This window comes from Bombyx mori, chromosome 28, assembly GCF_030269925.1.
Source record: "Bombyx mori chromosome 28, ASM3026992v2".
Classification (NCBI taxonomy): domain Eukaryota; kingdom Metazoa; phylum Arthropoda; class Insecta; order Lepidoptera; family Bombycidae; genus Bombyx; species Bombyx mori.
This window is the reverse complement of record NC_085134.1, coordinates 10,038,313-10,056,259: the sequence shown is the minus strand read 5'-3', so window position 1 is coordinate 10,056,259 and position 17,947 is coordinate 10,038,313. Positions and strand designations below refer to the sequence as shown.

Below are 17,947 nucleotides of genomic sequence, written 5' to 3'. Positions count from 1 at the left end.
TATATTTATTTAAGTTCATAATTAGATAAAAACTGCACACATTAATAATATTCAAGTGAAATAGATAGAGTGAGTCCAATAATTAAATCACCCTTCTCGGTTTGAACACAACTTACATTAAGACGGTTGTATTAAAAGTGGTCACAGATATAAAGCCATTTTTCTTCAATAAAAAAACAAAAAATAATCAATAATAGAAAAATAAAAACATTAGACATTTTCTGGTTTTCGTTAAGACCTAAATCCCAAAAGAAATTTTACTTACCTTAGAATGATTTTTGACTTGTGTAATATTGAGCCAACGGCTTGTGTTCTAATGATAATGACACATCTGCATGACCTTATCATTCTAGCTCCATTACCTTCATTTCGTGATGGCTGACTGGTTATTAGATATTGTTTGGTCTATTATAATATTCGTAGGGTATTTTGGGAGTTTAACAACAAAAGGAAGATCTTCTATCGAGCGGATGACATTGCTCAGTAGACCGACGCTAAAATTCGGAACTTGTAGTAAGCTTATCTTAAAAATGTCGTTAGCGAGATTTAGACATCTGTCAAAGATCTAGTGCTCTGTGATGTCTACCACCACAAACTTTCTCCTTATCGACATTGACAACGACAGCTGTAATAAATTACTACGGCTAGAATTAAGTACCAATTAAATTCTCTTACTGGTGGCAGGACCTCTTGTGAGCTCGCGCGGGTAGGTACCTACCACCATCCTGCCTATTTCTGCCGTAAAGCAGTAATGCGTTTCGGTTTGAAGGGCGGGGCAGCCGTTGTAACTATACTGAGACCTTAGGACTTATATCTCAAGGTGGGTGGCGCATTTGCGTTGTGGATGTCTATGGGCTCCGGTAACCACTTAGCACCAGGTGGGCTGTGAGATCGTCCAACCATCTAAGCAACAAAAATAATAATAATAATTCAAACAGCCATATTTTCCGTTTTTAGCCATGAATATCTATCATATATCTATCAAATCTGCAAGATTGTATACTACTATTGCTTATTTCTAGCACGAACCAACCATTCATTCTAGCTTAGTGAATAGGCTAATTATTGTGTTGTATTCGTCGAAATCGCGATCATATTTCAGTCTTAAATTCAGGCAGAAACATTAAGATAAGCACACCAAAGCCTTAATATCAAAGGTCCAAAGATGTTCCTCTTACAATTCCACGTCACTGTACATTATAATCTATCAGTACATATTCTCATTGTAATGTCTATCAGAATTCTTACCGCCTCCTCTCTTTTAGGTGTCGGGTACTGCTTCAGTCATCGGTCTGGGACGCCTTCTGTATATGTCTGTGTTTTTATTTGTGTAAGGGTACAGGGAAATAAATGGTCGAAGTAAAAAATCGGTTGTCTGTAAAGTCGGTTTACTGACGATAGTTGAACGTGACAACGTCATAAGAAAATACTGATGGAATGGTTTCATTTTTCAATTATCGCAATTATCGTTGCTATAAACAATTGACACCACATTCACTTTTCACTGAACTTCATACTTGACGAAAACATGTAAATTTATTATTGTATAGCAGCTGTCCACGCGGATGCATCGCTCACTCAAGTAGGAGAGAGACAGATGTCGAACGCTGCCGAACGCGGAGGCCGATCGTGCCTCTTTGTCGCTCGTTGCGCGCTCTCGCTTGCACTTCAAGCCTTAAATGGAACGCCTCAGAGCGAGGTAACGCCGCATGAGTCAGGTTTTTTCGTGCGTACAGCCGGTTCCATCGAATTATAAGACGTTGTCACATCAAAAATTGAACAAGACTGTAATATTTTTTCCAGCAGTACAGACAATCATATTTCCTGTGCCCTTTGCCATTTTGTAGCACATCACCCGATATCAGAAGTATAAAGTCGGATAGCCATGACATTAGCTTTTCAAACTCGATACTTTAGTTAGTTCATTAAGTTAATTAAATAAGAATTTTTTTATCTAGAGGTCTAGATTACAAAAAGAAAAATAACTTCTTCATAAGTGTTATTTACAAAATAACATATGCGACCTTATGCTTGGGATATTATTTGGGCTCTTGTGGGTACTTACTCTGGGTGTTGTTAACAAAACATTCACATCTTATATTTCTAACAATGCTCGACGACTTATTGATTTGCCTAAAACGAAAAATCCTTTCAAAAGTATTTTTAAATGCATTTTTCTTTTGGGTTAAATGGAAAGTTTGTGTTTGTACAAACTATTTCCGAATTTAAAGTTAGTTACATTATGTATAAGAATGTGTGTGTGTTTCTTTACGCCAAATCTCCACTTTGAATTAAAGTTTTAAGAAAACTACTTAACATTACATTACGATTCATTCGGTCAACAAGTACTCCTCATCGCCATGTTAAATGTAATCTCAAAAATATTACAACGCTAATTCGTATTATGAGTTTTTCTCATAGCTTGTAACTTAGGACGGAATTAATTTGGAAGCAGATCAGCGCCATCTAGTATCAGTATGATGTAACCGCGTCAGTCGCATACAGACTGCGATGCAAAACATTAGAATAACAAATTAGTCAATCTATTCAACAATACGTGACGCCTTATGTAAATCGACGAGTATCTAAACATTCGCATTGGGTAGGTATTTTTTAATGCGAATAGGCACGTTCAGTGTGTTTAGTGCGGTTTTTTAACGTTCTAGATCGCGTAAAAGTTAGCTCAATGTATGGAATTGGAACAGCGCCCCTAGCGGCAAACGTAGGCAAACAGTATTTACGACAATTTTTAATACTCGTCAGTTTTCCGCGTTGCAACTGTTTTTGGCGCGAATCAAAGAACTGTAGCTTGAAATCGTTCAACTGACTCGTGAAATTTGCTGCAAGCGAAAATGGATTTCACTCTAGAAAAATTATACAAAACGCCGTATCTTCTTCTGTTTATAAAAAAAGAGATTTTCTACATAAGATACTACTGAACATATGTTAGAATATATACAAAGCATCTTACAAGCTATTAGAAGGATTGTTCGCCGATAGTCTAAAGGTAACAAAAAAAACCTATGTATTTTTTTGTTTTATTTTCAGATGATTTTCTAATCTAAAATGTAAATACATAAAACTTAATTAATTAAATTTAATATTAGTAAATTGAATAATGACAAAGTAATGATTACTAATTTTATAGGTCACCATTAACTTGGTACATTTAAGCTTTTGACCTTTGACACAAACACCTTTTTTTGTTTTCGCCTTGTTGGGTTAATAACTTTGATTACAGTTTAGTCCAGGGAGGACCCGTTTTGTGTCAAAGATACTTGTTATCAGGGACGTCTTAAACTAGGATGGGGCCCTTGGGCACACAAGAATTTGACGCCCTTTTGGAAAGTAAAAAAGCGAATTATAATAACATTTTTTTACTGAGTATGACCATTTATTATAGGTAATCAAATACAGTATGATATAATATGTCATTAATGATATTAGAATGCTACTGGTTTTTTGGTTACGATTTCGATAACGGTTTCTTTCGGGATTTCTGTTGAGCAAAATCTTCTATTATAGGCATAGTATATGCCTTGTAAATACCTTCTGATTACTGATTTGTGAAAAAAGTGTAATGTGCCCGACAAAAATGTTTTGAGAATAAGCGTGTGAAAGAAATTGTCATTCCGATGCTCATCAAAATGATAAACTCTTAAAAATCACGTTCCAAAATTTTCTATAAATCAGCTAAGAGGTCAACGATCTAGAGTCACACTTTTGCGATACACTGCGGGCTCGAAAAATATCAATTTACTAAAACGTTATGTATTTACGCTTAGTACAATCAATCATAACGTTTTAAATTAGGCTAATAACTTACTTTTAATGTAGCCAAGAGCGGATCCAGCTTTGGTGCCAGGAGGGGGTCACATAATCATGGTCAAGTCTAGAACTTATAATTTAATTTTGATAACAATAGATACAAGTAAAAAGTAGGTATTTTATTTATGTACGTAAGTACTGTACTTAAAATTATTTATTCTTTATTGTACACTTGAAAAACTTAACACATAATAACTTGTACATACACACGTACATATTGTCATCTTCTCTTGAAGAAATCCAGAGAAGCACTATCACGCCCGGAATGAGGCAGCTTATTTATATTCCATAACCGTGGTCCTAAAATCATTATGTTCAATATGTGGTCCACCTAGGTCCTGGAACCAGATCAGGGGGGGTCATGACCCCCATGACCCCCCCCCCTGGATCCGCCCTTGAATGTAGCTTAATTACACCCTGTAAGTGTATTTGTTTTTAATTAAATTGTATAATATCGTCGCTAAGCCAACATTACCGCGTAAGTTAAATTTATGAAGTTTCCAGTACAACCAAATATGATTGAATATTTTCTAGAGCTTTTCCAGTAATAGGTGTGTGTTTCTCCTATAAGCATACGACACGCTTTAGCTAAAACTAAACTCATATACGCGGTGCTGTTAGCGGCGATGATGCGACATATCTGTGATAAATAGACATATTTAGTTTGACGTACTTATTGTTATGCATTAATTTTATAAGTAGAAAATAAAATATAAAAATAACCTGTTTTATTTATTACCCTTTTCACATAATTGCTCTCCGCTTGGTATAAGCTCAGAAATACGTCCATTTGAATTCTCTTTTTATTTGTTTGTAGCGTAATTTGTTAGGTACATTAAGTAATTTTTTTTGTTTTTTAGATGGGTGGACAGCCCACCTGGTGCTAACCGGTTACTGGAGCCCATAGACATCTACAACGTAAATGCGTCACCCACCTTAAAATATAAGTTCTACGGTCTCAGTATAGTAACAACGGCTGCCCCACCCTTCAAACCGAAACGCATTACTGCTTCACGGCAGAAATAGGCAGAGTCGCGGTACTACCCGCATGAACTCACAATAGGTCCCACCACCAGTTTGATCTTGGCTGTATGATCGACATGAGATGTCACTTATGATCAGGCAGATATATTCTTCGCAGAAAAAACAAAATAAGGCTATCAGTCAAACGAATTTATTAAAACGTACAAAAAGAAACATGAAAACACATCAAAATCCATTTAAAATCATGAAACAGTAATTTTTGAAGAGTAAAGGCGCTTCGTCGTCAGATATAAAGTTTCTGTCGGGCCTCACGCTTGCGAAGGGATTATGTTTGGGGTCTCCCGTCACTTTGACCTCGCAGCACTCTTTGATCCTCACCAAATCCCTTTGGAGTTCCGTGATCGTGTGAGCTGTGACTAAGAAAGGGATTCTGAGCCTCGTTATTGTCGTCAAAGTGGAAGGCCACGGATCTTTTCCATTGTAGACAGACGAGCGGTGAATGGCGGGATTGAATGCGCAAACTGCAAATTAAAATTCCATTAACACCTAAAACCCTGAACAGCGTGCTCAGTGCGAGTTTCTTAAGGTTCTTGATAGCGTAAAATTTAGCTCATATTTGTATGCAGTTGGAACAGCGCCCCTAGCGGCAAACGTACGCAAATGATCCCATTCCATACAAATATAAGTTAACTTTTACGCTATCGAGAACGTTAAAAAATTCGCACTAAGCACACAGAGCAGTCTGGAGAGACTGGACCAGGTTTACCTTGGGCTGTAAGGCCTAAAATGAATGAATGAAATAAACACCTTACTCATCATTTCATCATTATCTTGCCCTTCCCCGAGACACTTGGGGTCGGCGCAACATGTTTTCTCCTTCCATACTCTTCTATCATATACCATTTCTTCGCTCACTCCCCTTTTACACCCTCCATCCATCCATTTCATCTTATGTCTACCTCTTCCTCTATATCCTTCCACATTCATAGTTAACGTTCTCTTAGCAACCTCATTTTCATTTCCTCTCATCACATGTCCATACCATCCCAAACGCGCACTTCTCAACTTCTCTGTGACTTGTGCCACTTTCAGACTTCCTCTAACATATTCATTCCGTATTCTATCCATTCTCGTTACTCCACACATCCATCGCTACATTCGCATCTCTGCTGCATGCAATCGCCTTTCATCCGCCACACCTTACTATTAACGTATTCACTATAAATAAAGCATGTAAGAATTAAACCTTCATCCTCTTTAACTCAGAAATCAATTCGTCAGTCATAAAAAAGATATGGTTTTGGTGTTTTGACATTTCTCGCTCGAGTCGTGTTAAATGGTTCCCAAGGTCATAGTTAGCTTAGCGTGACTGCCCCTAGTCGACTTGAGACCTGAGGCCGCGGTCTGCTAAACACCTGTCCGGGCCTTTGACCAGGACCGAACAATTAGCTGGATGTTAATATCGACAGGATGGTGGTACTCTGAAAACTGACGAACGGCAGCAGAGTCCTGGCATTATTATTAACAATGGCGATATACATATATATGTCGCATCCGGACACCACAAACGAAGCGAAAGCGCGCCATCTAGTGGATGCGAGCCGCAACTACTCGACAAACATCGGCGCACTTCGGGTGGTGTGCTTTGGAAGCTTCTTGACTTAGGACAAGCAAAGACGTCTTGGAGCTGTCATATCGTTTCGTGCTGTACAATCTCTTTGCACGGCTACCTATCATACACCCACTATGTCAAGAAATAATGAAAACTAGTGGTCGCCCAGTAGTCGAAACTCGACTATAATTAGTTGAAATCATAAGTTTGTACACTATTATGATTCTATTTTCGAAGACTACTTATTATACTTCTATACTCAAAAATTTCGCCAAGACTACACTATAGAAAAATATTAACACGGACAAATAATAATTAATCTATTCTCAATTTGACTACAGACGTCAAGAACAAAAGTTTGACATAAATAAATAGTATGCATGCGTGTGTGTCAAATACATGGGAGTGTGTGTAACGTTTTCTTTATTGATTTAATGTATCTTTTATGCATCATTAAAAAAATATATTATCATTGTGCACTTCTTCTCTATATTCTCTATAAGTGTGGGAAATTTCATACTCCTTCGTCCGCGCAATTTTCATAAAAAGGGGTAAAAAGTTTTTGCTTCACGTATTAAATATGTATTATATTAGATATCGGCCCCATTCTGCGACATATATATATTTTGAATAGACTTTATAAAACGAGGTAATTCTCAATACGTCTCCGAATATTTTTCATTAATTATATTTTTACTAGTTACCAATGTCTGGTAGGATAAAATCTTCCGTATCCTTGTACTCGGAATAGCCTGTTTTGTCGTGGAAACTAAGGACCAGTCTGCGTTGGTTCATGCGGCAGTCAGCGCACATCCTGTGGGAGAATATTACTTAATTAACACTACAATATTATTATAATTAAACGAATTATTGGACTAGCTAACCAGTCGAGTATTAGGCATCTTGTGTGAGGCAGATAAAGGGGCCTTTGACACTATAATAAGAACTACCCCAGTAGTCGAAATTCGACTATAATTACTAATTCAAACTATAAGTTTAAACATTATTACGGTTCTATTAACAAAAACTATTATACTTCTATAAATACAGATGTCGCCAAGACTACACTACAAACAAATAATATTATAGACAAAAAATACTAATCTATTCTCAATTTGACCACAAATATTAAACAATAAACAAAACAGTATATAGTATATATGCGTGTGTGTGTCAAATACATGGTACACACTACCATGTAATGTTTTTTTTTTATTGATTTAATTATTTTTTATGCATAATTGTAAAAAAGTATTAGCATTGTGCACTCCTTCCCTATATTCTCTATAAGTGTGGGAAATTTCTTACTCCTCCGTCCGCACGATTTTCGTAAAAAGGGGTACAAAGTTTTTATTTCACGTATTAATATATGACTTATCCAACTACATTTGAGACGTCGGCATCTCAATGATTTTGTAATTAATCCACTCTTCAAAGCCCAGACTGGCATTTGTTGAAAAAATACACCTAACATCTTTATTCATGAAAAGGCTGTCTATGGTATATCGAGCAATGACAACCAAATATAGAATTCCAAAGAAATGTTATTGTAAGTAACTTGGTACCAACCTGGTCTTCTCTAGCAGTTCCAAAGGCAGGTTTCCAGGGTTGAGCTCAGTGCCGATCAGCACGACTTTGAGTTCCTTCACCTCAGGCCGCAAGTGAAGGAAAAAGACTTCCCATTTGTTCAACATATCAGCTTCGAATTGTAACTCTGCCCCTACCACGTGAATGGTGAAATTTGTGTTCTGGTGAAAGAAAAACATATCTAGTATGCTTTTGCTATAACTCGTCGTAGAGCGTGCTTTAAGCTTACCAGGGTGGATAGCTTCCACATTCCTGCTTACTTCTACCACTAAGGATTAAAGCGATCCGGTCGGAACAATATCGGTACAAGGTAATAAAAATTGGACGTCATGTGCCAACACGGATGATACTACTGAAGCTCTCTTGTGATGATTATAAATTTTATCAATCTAAGGGGTGTATTTTATTTAGATTTAATCTATTACCTTATTTATGCCATTAGTAGTAGGACTCGCATTTCGGTACAGCTGGTAAGAGTACAGGGCAGTCAGTGGTGCCGTGGCGATCTGTGTCAATGCAGCGTATTGGATATCGGACATATCTGTGAGTGGGAAGCAGATTGGTATCAATCGGCCAGCAATTAACTTAACTTCTTTGAGTGGGCGACGGTGATTATTAGATAGAAGAGAATAGCAGAAGGCAGTCCGTCATTCGAAGCAGCTGCTGAGTCGTTAGGTCTCCTTTGGAAGTGCTCGGGCAGCTGTTAGCAAACCTCATGTCTCCTAGGCCCATGGTCACCAACCGTTTTCTGGTCAAACTGAAAAGGCCTCCGGGCCACCAGTAATCCTATATTCCAAAAAATAGGAATTCTGAACCGAAGACTGTTGAATTTTACAAATTAGTATAAAAAAGTTTGTGAGTCCGCGCGGGTAGGTACCACCACCCTGCCTATTTCTGCCGTGAAGCAGTAATGCGTTTCGGTTTGAAGGGAGGGGCAGCCGTTGTAACTATACTGAGACCTTACAACTTACATCTCAAGGTGGGTGGCGCATTTACGTTATGGATGTCTATGGGCTCCAGTAACCACTAAACACCAGGTGGACTGTGAGCTCATTCACCCATCTAAGCAATAAAAAAAAACAAAAAAAAAGAATCATTACTAATACTAGTGGTAGGCTGTATTATGCATACAAAGCATTCGTGCATTCCAGTTACCGTCTATGAGTTCCATTCTTCAAATGTAATAAAACCAAACTAGAAAATGACTTACCAATTTTCTCCTCATACATAGAAGCCAAGACCTCATTCATGTTATCGGGTATCTGGTAGAGCCCAGACATGACTCTGGTTGGCATCTTCAAGTCCAGTCTTCCTTTAGTTTGCTGGTAAGTCACCAGTTTCTGGTACAGGGAATACGATTTGCACCAGCGCTGATGTGACTTCGGCAAATGATCAGGAGAATTGGCGCAGTAGGACATCTGTTTTAAGATAATTATTCAGCAATGGGACTAGACCTGATAACGAACCATAGTCTCTTCATTCGGTACGAATATCAGACCACTTGTGCTAACACCTTACTCAAATCTTATACCTTTAAATGAGCAACTCTTGTATATTAATATACATATATAATCTGAATCTCGGAAACGGCTCCAACGGTTTTCATAAAATTTAGTATACAGGGGATTTCGGGGGCGATAAATCGATCTAGCTACGATTTATTTGCAGAAAATGTTGTTTTATTCGTGTTTTCAATAATCAACTCTTCCCGACATCTATTGGCGAATAATAATACTATTTCTCTTAATTGAGTGCAACTAACCGCTTTAAAAACACAACAAGATGGCGTTATCAAGAAGGCGGTCATCATCTAGTAATTTTTTCACTTCAATAAATTTTTTCACTTTAGAAAAATCTAACGCACAGAATGAATAATACCATCTGTGCAGAAGTTCAATACCTTGCGCAACATGATCCTGAACACATAGAAGACGCACACATAGTAATATATTTACATAGAACTATAAGAAGGGATCTTGTATAGAAGCCATATAGATGTTTATTGTGTGATCTTGTATTTTTTTCCCTTATCTATATTATAAAAATGAATTGCTGTTCGTTAGTCTCGCTAAAACTCGAGAACGGCTGAACCGATTTGGCTAATTTTAGTCTTGAATTATTCTTGGAAGTCCAGGGAAGGTTTAAAAGGTGAGAAAATATAAAAAAGCTCGGAATTATATTTAAAAAAAACAATTTTGTTTTTCCTTTGATTTGTCCTCTTAATGTGTCTTTTATTTATCGAATGATGCACTGCGAAGTCTGCCGGGTCAGCTAGTAAATGTATATTTAAGTAAGTGTTAGAAATTTGAGCGATTTTAGTTAAAATTACACGCACTTCTTTCAAAATAATAAAAAAGACTAAATATCAAACATCATCGTCAAACTTTGATCGTTTTATTGATCTAGTCGTGCAGATCTTAACGAAAATATTTGGCTTATGTATGTAGAATGCTTGTGTGATTAAAGAATAATGTCTGACAGATACAAGCAGAATCCTAAGCGCAAACAATAGTATGTAAACGTATGTAACTTGCAAAAAACTTAATATTTTATTTCGTAAATGCTATGGGTTGGATACTTTAATGACAGAAGCGTATTTTAACAGATCAAACGCGCTGAACCCTTCGTAAAACAAAAAGGGTTGACTAATGAATATGGAACAGAATTTGATTAAATAAGCCTTTATACCCTTCGAGTACTCAAAATGAATTAACCGAACCGATTTTTAGGGGAGCTGTTGCTACCTGGCTTAGGGTACAATTTTTTTTTTTAATATTGAAGGATTACTGGCGGCCTGGAGGCCTTTCCAGTTTCACAAGGACAGGTAGGCCAGCAAAGACTCAGCCAGGAGAGGTGGGATTCGCTAACAGCTGCCCGAACGCCTCCGAAGGAGACCTAACAACTCAAGAGCAGCTGCTTCGCGAATAAATCTACTACCGGATCGGAATCGCGACCCGCTGAGAAGATCCGGCGAGAAATCAGCGAGCTGATTCATGGGTTAGGTTGCACGTCGAACTCTTTGTCGAGTTCGGTCATCAACTAGTATAGTTAAAATGTTAAATTTTTGCAGATTAAGAGTCGACCCATCTGATGGTCAGTGGTCACCGTGTCTACTGGATGTCAGCAACACAAAGGATATATCCAAGCCGCTGCCTACCACTAAGTACTCTCTGAAAACCTCGTTTTAAGAAGGATATGTCATAGCGCTCGGGAAACAGCATTGAGAATAGTTCATTCCAAAACCGGATGGTTCTTGGCCAAAAAGATCTTTGGAAAGGCGTTGTAGATAAACGCAATCTGCTCCGGTGTCTGTGCGGTGCGATAATACAAAAGAGACGTAGGAATCATCTCGAATAATTCCCGAGGACACTCCCCATAAAATAAATGGTACAAAACCTAAAATATGTCAAAAAATAGCCGTAAGAATAAGCTGTTCATATTATTTTGAGTCTTACTAAAGTGTGATGATGTATGCTTGCGTTGGAAGCCTACCATTAGTGCCGGATTATAAGGCAACATAACTTTAGGGGAACAAGAGCTGATATTCCATGCACTTTTTACGACAATTCGCGCGGTATATTCATGACGAATGACGAGACTATGACAGAGCATTTTCTAAATCGATTCCACCTTCCTGCCTATATCAACTTCGAAGCAATTATGCTTTTCGGTTTTAAAGGTAGGGCATGCGGTAACTACTTATAAGTAATGGAAAAGAGATATGAACTTCATGTTTAAAGACAATTAACTTATTAACTACATGAGCCGTGGAGGTAATTACTGGTGGTAGGACCTCTTGAAGGTCCGCACGGGTAGGTACCACCACCCTGCCTATTTCTGCCGTGAAGCAGTAATGCATTTCGGTTTGAAGGGTGGGGCAGCCGTTGTAACTACACTGAGACCTTACAACTTATATCTCAAAGTGGGTGGCGCATTTACGTTGTAGATGTCTATGGGCTCCAGTAACCACTTAGCATCAGGTGGGCTGTGAGCTCGTCCACCCATCTAAGCAATAAATAAAAAATAAAACATGAGCCGTGGAGGTAAGCAAATACCAACCTGGCCACATCGTTCACAATCTTTTAAAGCATCCTGCTCCCATTTTCTGCACCAAACATCAGCGCACATCCTGGGATACAGAAGCGCCTCCTGCTCCCAGGGTACCAGCCGTCTTTTCAGCTCCTTCTCGCAAGCCAGTATCATCTCCATTCGAAGCAGTCTGTAGTTGTGTCCAACGACTCCTTGTGCGTCACTGTAGATGTGTGGCGAATCTAAGGAACCAATAATGTCCAGATATTTAGTTAAAATTTGTAACTGATAAGCCATTGCGGCGAGAAATGAAAAAAGGAAATGCTTTAGTCGCTAAATCAATTATTGACCTGAATGCTTTCTAAAAGGCTAGCTTTGAGCATTTATGAACTTACTCTCTGTTCGTTATAAAGAGCGGATATGACGCCTTAACTTTGTGTTGTACAATGTAGGGTTCAATCACGTAAACATCTGAACTAAATTCAACAAGGACCTATTATTCCCCGCAATTTTGAATGAATATTGACGTCATTAGATGCAAATTTGAATAGAACTTTACATCATACAGTTTTCAATTCAATAGTAAGTACATTTATTGAATATTATACGATAAATAATTTATTAGGACCTCATATGAAGCAAGCCCAAATGGTCACTGCATGATTCCATTTATAGTACTATATATTATGCATTAGTATATACGATGGGTACCAATGCTTGGTATGTACTAGTACCATGGTGGATGAGCGAATTTTCGGAAAGTTTGATCATTATTAAAATTAATTGAGACTTCGTTTTCAGTTCTTATTCAATTTGTGATGTAATAGAGCTCTCTTGAACATTTACGAGTAAATTCAATTTAACCAGTTAGGTTTTTTTTTGAAAAATATTACTGTCTACTAAAATAAAAAAAGATGTTGAAACAGAAGCCAAGCGCCGCTAACATAATATACTTAACTATCCATCACTGACAACTTTATTACCTTTAAATTTCAGGATAATTTTGATAGCGTTACATAAGTCCTTATGTTGCAAACCATCAACACTGCAATGCTCTTTACTACAATAAAACACAAGATTACATCGCTTGCAAGGTACCCTTGTTTGTATCAAATCCTTCTTACAAACAAGACATGAACTTTGTAAGAAAACCTTTCTAAAACTATATTTGTAGACAAAATCCTCGTTTTGGTTAATTTGAGAAAATGATTCATTAATCTTACACAAATCTGTTTTAGATTTTTTCTCCTTAATTTCCTTGTGCGTTCTGCTTGATTCAATATCGTTACTGTCTTTTATTTTGACTCTGGCTTGTCTAGAATTGGGCGGTTTGTTTTTTTCTTTTTTATAATCAGCTCTATTCGATGATGCAGGAATAGCGGGATGGCCTAGCAAGTTTTTTGGCTGCGGTACAGACTGTGTTGCCTTTGTATCATCCGGTCCTATTATTTTAATTTCTGGCTTATTATCAGCCAGTTCTTGCTGTTTCTCTTCGGTTACTTCATTGAGGATCATTTCGAAGGATTTATTTACGTCCAAGTCATCGACTGTTGATAAAGCATCTTCAAAATTCTCTATTGGCTCATATTGCTCTCTGACTGGTTGTATTTCTTTTTCTTCTTTACTTACATCATCTTGTGAGGGTAAATCGGATTTTTGTTTGCTTTTTGCTTGTGTACTATCTGACTTCTGTTCAGTCTTTTCGTCTTGTTTTTGTTTGGAGTCTTTTTTCTCAGTGTCCGTGTTAGTAATAGCAGTTTCCGTTTGAGTTTGGCTAGGGTTTGAGACTGTTTCCTGCTTCCCTTTCCTTTTTTTACCCTTACCCTTATTATCTTTTCTGGCTGGGCAGACTGGGGGTTCGAGATCGGAACAAGACTCTATGGGAACAACCTTTTCATCAATATTTGGACTCTTTTCTTTTTTTTCTTCAGGAATAGACTTTACAATACCTTCATTAATACAAATATTTTCCGTTATTATTTTAGGATTTTCTTCAATTGCTAGCTCTTCGTATGTGGGCTCTTTTTCTATCTGCTGCTTGACTTCCCGATCTGCCAATGATTCAGCTGATTGAGGAATAGCTTCAGTTTCACTCTTTTTCTCATATTGTTTTTCGGGCACTTTTTCATTGTCCTCCATGGAAGTGAGTTCAGCCAAAGATCTTTCAATAGACATCCTCAATTCTTCCATGTCCTGGTTAACTTCCATCATTTTAGATTTCAAATCTGTCTTTTCTTCCGCTTTACTCGAAGCTTCTACCTCTGTTATTTTAATACCCGATGAAACCATTTGCGGTGATCCAATAGGTGTTTCCCCAGATCCTTGGATATTTGTAGGTGTAGAAATAGGAATGTTCAAAAGATCGTCATTCAATATTTCCCTAATTACCATGTTGTTATTATCGTCTAGCTGTTGGCTGGTCGACCTGGGGTAATGGATTTCAGGAGCAACGTCACAAGGTGATTCTTCAGACTTACAGCTTCTTATTTCTATTTCTTCCAGTGTTGTTGAGCCGGTACCTTCGTCTTGCGTTTGCTCGATGTCTTTTTTTTCCTCTACTGCTGTTGTGCCTAGTTTAATCTCTGCTATTTTCGACCCTTCTCCCAATTCTAAAGGTAACTTGGGAGATTTCCTTCCTTTTTTTTTCATCTTATGGTTATCTAAGGACGGTTCAAGAGTTTTTATTTCAGCTTTATTAGATTCATCGGACTGTGAAATACTCTCTATTATTTTATCCACAATTTCTTCTGTTGTTGTCACAGGATCGGATAGTACTAAGCTCTCAAATAAAATGTGATCTTTATCTTCTAGTTTAATGCTTTCATCAAGAATATTCTTATCGTGACTCTGCTCTGCATCTAATAGAACATTGTCTTCTGGTTGCTTCTGATGTTCTTTTTCTATCTGACCTTCTGGGGAATTTTCTGGCACCTTTATTTGTTTTCTTTTCTTCTTATTTTTTGAGGTTACATTTTCAGATTCCTTAAAACTTATAGGTTCTGGAGTTTCAAATGATTTTAGAACTTCTTCTTTTAATTTGGTTTCTGCTTTTTCTAATGTACTAAGATTAATGTCTTCGATCAATGATTTTACAGGAAGACCTTCATCAGTTTCCTCAGTTACAGTAAAAGGGCTAATTTCTTGTATAGGAGTAAGAGTTTCTCTAATACATATATCTTCACTTCTAACATCTTCGCATTTAAGATCATCTATTTCACGTTTGCCAGTGTGCTTCTTTTCCACCGGCTTAGCTATTTTAGCTTTCGGCTTCTGAAACTCTTCTTTCGATCCAATCTCTTGTTTTGGCAACTCAGAGCTTATCGATTCTTCAATACTTGCGCACAGTTTTAATGATTTTACTACATCAGAGGACTTTCCCTCTGAAGGATTCTCGGGAGCATTCAAAGATTTGACAACATTACCTTCAGTTAAGATAGGTTTGATATCATCCACATTTTCAATGGCATAATGTTCTGTCTGCATTTTCTTCTCTTTTTTACCTTTCTTTTTACTTTTAGTATCAGATTCGAGCTGTATTTCTGATTGCTTTTCAAGTATTATATCACTTTTAATTTCTTCAGTTTCAACTTTAATTCCCAAATCGTCAACAACTTGTTTAAGTTCAGCTATGTCTTCTTTGGTCTGCACTTCTCCTTGGTTTCTATCAGTTTGACCTTCCTCTGCCAAAAGATCCTCAAACGCTGCTGTACAGGACACTTCTGGGTTTTTGTCAGACCTATCAGAGTAATTTCGTTTCTTTTTTTTGTTCTTCTTCTTTAAGGACTTAGATTCTTCTAAAAATTCAGTAGGCATTATTTCAAGATTTTGTTCTTCAATCTCCTTGGTAGAAGATAGTTCTGATGGAGGTTCTGTGTTTATTACGGGTATGGCTGGTTCATTACACTTATTTTTGTTTTTATTTTTACGAGCAGTTGGTACTTCGATGGTTTCTACTTTTTCTGTGTGTGTAACGTTTTCTTCCTTTAAAGGACTTTGAAGCTCAACTTTAGGTTCAACAGGCTCTGTTAGCTTACCTTCTTCACATTCCTCATTCTCGTTTCCTTTTTTCTTTTTACCTCTATTCCTTTTAGGTTTCTTCGGTGTTTCAGTATCTAAGAGTACCTGGACTTCCTCCTTGGCAGGTTCAGGCACTTCACTTGGCATATCCGTTGTAATTTCTGTTACTACGACACTTTCTTTCGTTTCTGAAGCCTCTGCTTCGTCGTGCTTAGGGAGATTCTGAATGTTTTTATTCGATTTTTTGTGTTTATTTTTTTTAGAATTCATAATTGAACACTTTAACTGAAAAGCTTAACAGAAAAGCACCACTCGGAACTAAATGTGGAATCGGTCTGACCGATATGTTAGTGTTGCATTATTGTCGACTCAAAATAAGCGCGACAAATATTAGTAAATGTCATCAAATTACTGCAGAGCCGTTGTAGATCTTGTTTCAATAATGTTAAGGTGTATTTTGGGTTGTAGAGTAGAGTTTTCGCATCGAATAGGCCACGAGGAAGCACTTGGCATCGCTGCAACTATTACGTATGCGAACTAAATATAAAACGATCGAAGTAATTTACAGACGAATGATTCAAATCGTGATTAATATGTGTATTGCCAAATTCCTAGATCTGTAATTATTCGTATGGCAATCTGTCAATGTCAGCACATATTTTTAATAGTTATATAAAAGGTTCTAGTTTCCGACGGAGTCAATTAGTATCCAGCCTGCCGATAAACATCAACTGGAGTCCAAGGACATCACAGCCGGAAACTCCACTTTGAGACATGAGGTCGTATATGTAATACGAGCTCACTGTCCTTTTGATAGTATTTGTGGTCTAACCTAATAAAACACGCAAATGTCCATGGATTGAGGTCCATGAGGTTAAATTCTCAATTTGTTGTTTCTCGCCGGATCTTCTCAATGGGTCGCAATTCCAATCCGATAATAGATTCTGCGAAGCACTGCTCTTGCTAGGGCTAGTGTTAACAACATCTTCAACTTAAAGCCCTGTGTGAGCTCACCTACTCACCCGATTTCTGGCCCCCCTTAGGTTAAGCTTAAGTAGGACAAAAAGTCATCTTGACGACAATAACGATTATCCTACCCTTCAAATAGGAACGCTCAAGTAGGTAAGTAGTATCAGGTTAATACTGCCTACCTGTAAGCTGAGAGTAACCCCTAACTATAACTTTAAGATAAGATACATTTATAAAGTGTTTGAAATTTATTGTGTTTCGATGACTATACTGAGACCTTAGAACTGATATCTCAAGGTGGGCGGCGCATTTACGTCATAGAAGAAGTCGTCGTGGCCTAAAGGATAAGACGTCCGGTGCATTCGTATGAAGCGATGCACCGGTGTTCGAATCCCGCAGGCGGGTACCAATTTTTCTAAAGAAATACGTACTCAACAAATGTTCACGATTGACTTTCACGGTGAAGGAATAACATCGTGTAATAAAAATCAAACCCGCAAAATTATAATTTGCGTAATTACTGGTGGTAGGGCCTCTTGTGAGTCCGCGCGGGTGGGTACCACCACCCTGCCTATTTCTGCCGTGAAGCAGTAATGCGTTTCGGTTCGAAAGGTGGGATAGCCGTTGTAACTATACTGAGACCTTAGAACTTTTATCTCGAGGTGGGTGGTGCATTTACGTTGTAGATGTCTATGGGCTCCAGTAACCACTTCACATCAGGTGGGCTGTGAACTCGTCCATCCATCTAAGCAATAAAAAAAAATAAAAAAAAGATGTCTATGGTCTCATAACCACTTGACACCAGGTGCGCTGTGAGCTCGTCAACCCAGCTAAGCAACAACAAAAAAATTATTACCCAAACCTACACCTTTAACCGGAGCGTCGCCCGTGGGCCAATGAGCCCATCGTGATTAGAGCGTA

General features: G+C 37.7%; 2 protein-coding genes and 1 long non-coding RNA gene across 6 annotated transcripts in view; 1 reads left to right on the top strand and 2 right to left on the bottom strand.

Moving 5' to 3' along the window:
- Window positions 1-4,550, top strand: part of LOC101735594 (hyaluronidase) — a 39,907-nt gene extending 35,357 nt beyond the window's left edge. Inside the window, exon 7 of the mRNA XM_021346767.3 lies at window positions 1,266-4,550. Within this exon, the coding sequence (XP_021202442.1) occupies window positions 1,266-1,334 (69 nt within the window). The 3' untranslated portion in view covers window positions 1,335-4,550. The remainder of the gene's footprint in view (window positions 1-1,265) is intronic.
- The window catches only part of LOC134201619 (uncharacterized), an 80,085-nt gene that overhangs the window by 43,593 nt on the left and 18,545 nt on the right, over window positions 1-17,947 (bottom strand). The gene's annotated exons all lie outside the window — the stretch shown is intronic.
- LOC101735456 (uncharacterized) lies at window positions 4,987-16,630 on the bottom strand. 2 transcript variants are annotated; one of them, XM_004924330.5, is made up of 7 exons: window positions 13,024-16,630; window positions 12,071-12,282; window positions 9,222-9,429; window positions 8,437-8,552; window positions 7,994-8,172; window positions 7,129-7,238; window positions 4,987-5,333 (listed from the first exon to the last, which is right to left on the bottom strand). In XM_004924330.5, the coding sequence occupies exons 1-7, from the start codon at window positions 16,325-16,327 to the stop codon at window positions 5,038-5,040; spliced, it is 4,425 nt and encodes a 1,474-aa protein (XP_004924387.2). In that variant the 5' UTR covers window positions 16,328-16,630; the 3' UTR covers window positions 4,987-5,037. The 2 variants fall into 2 exon arrangements, with proteins under 2 accessions (XP_004924387.2, XP_012544293.2); XM_012688839.4 differs by having other exon boundaries at window positions 13,264-16,630.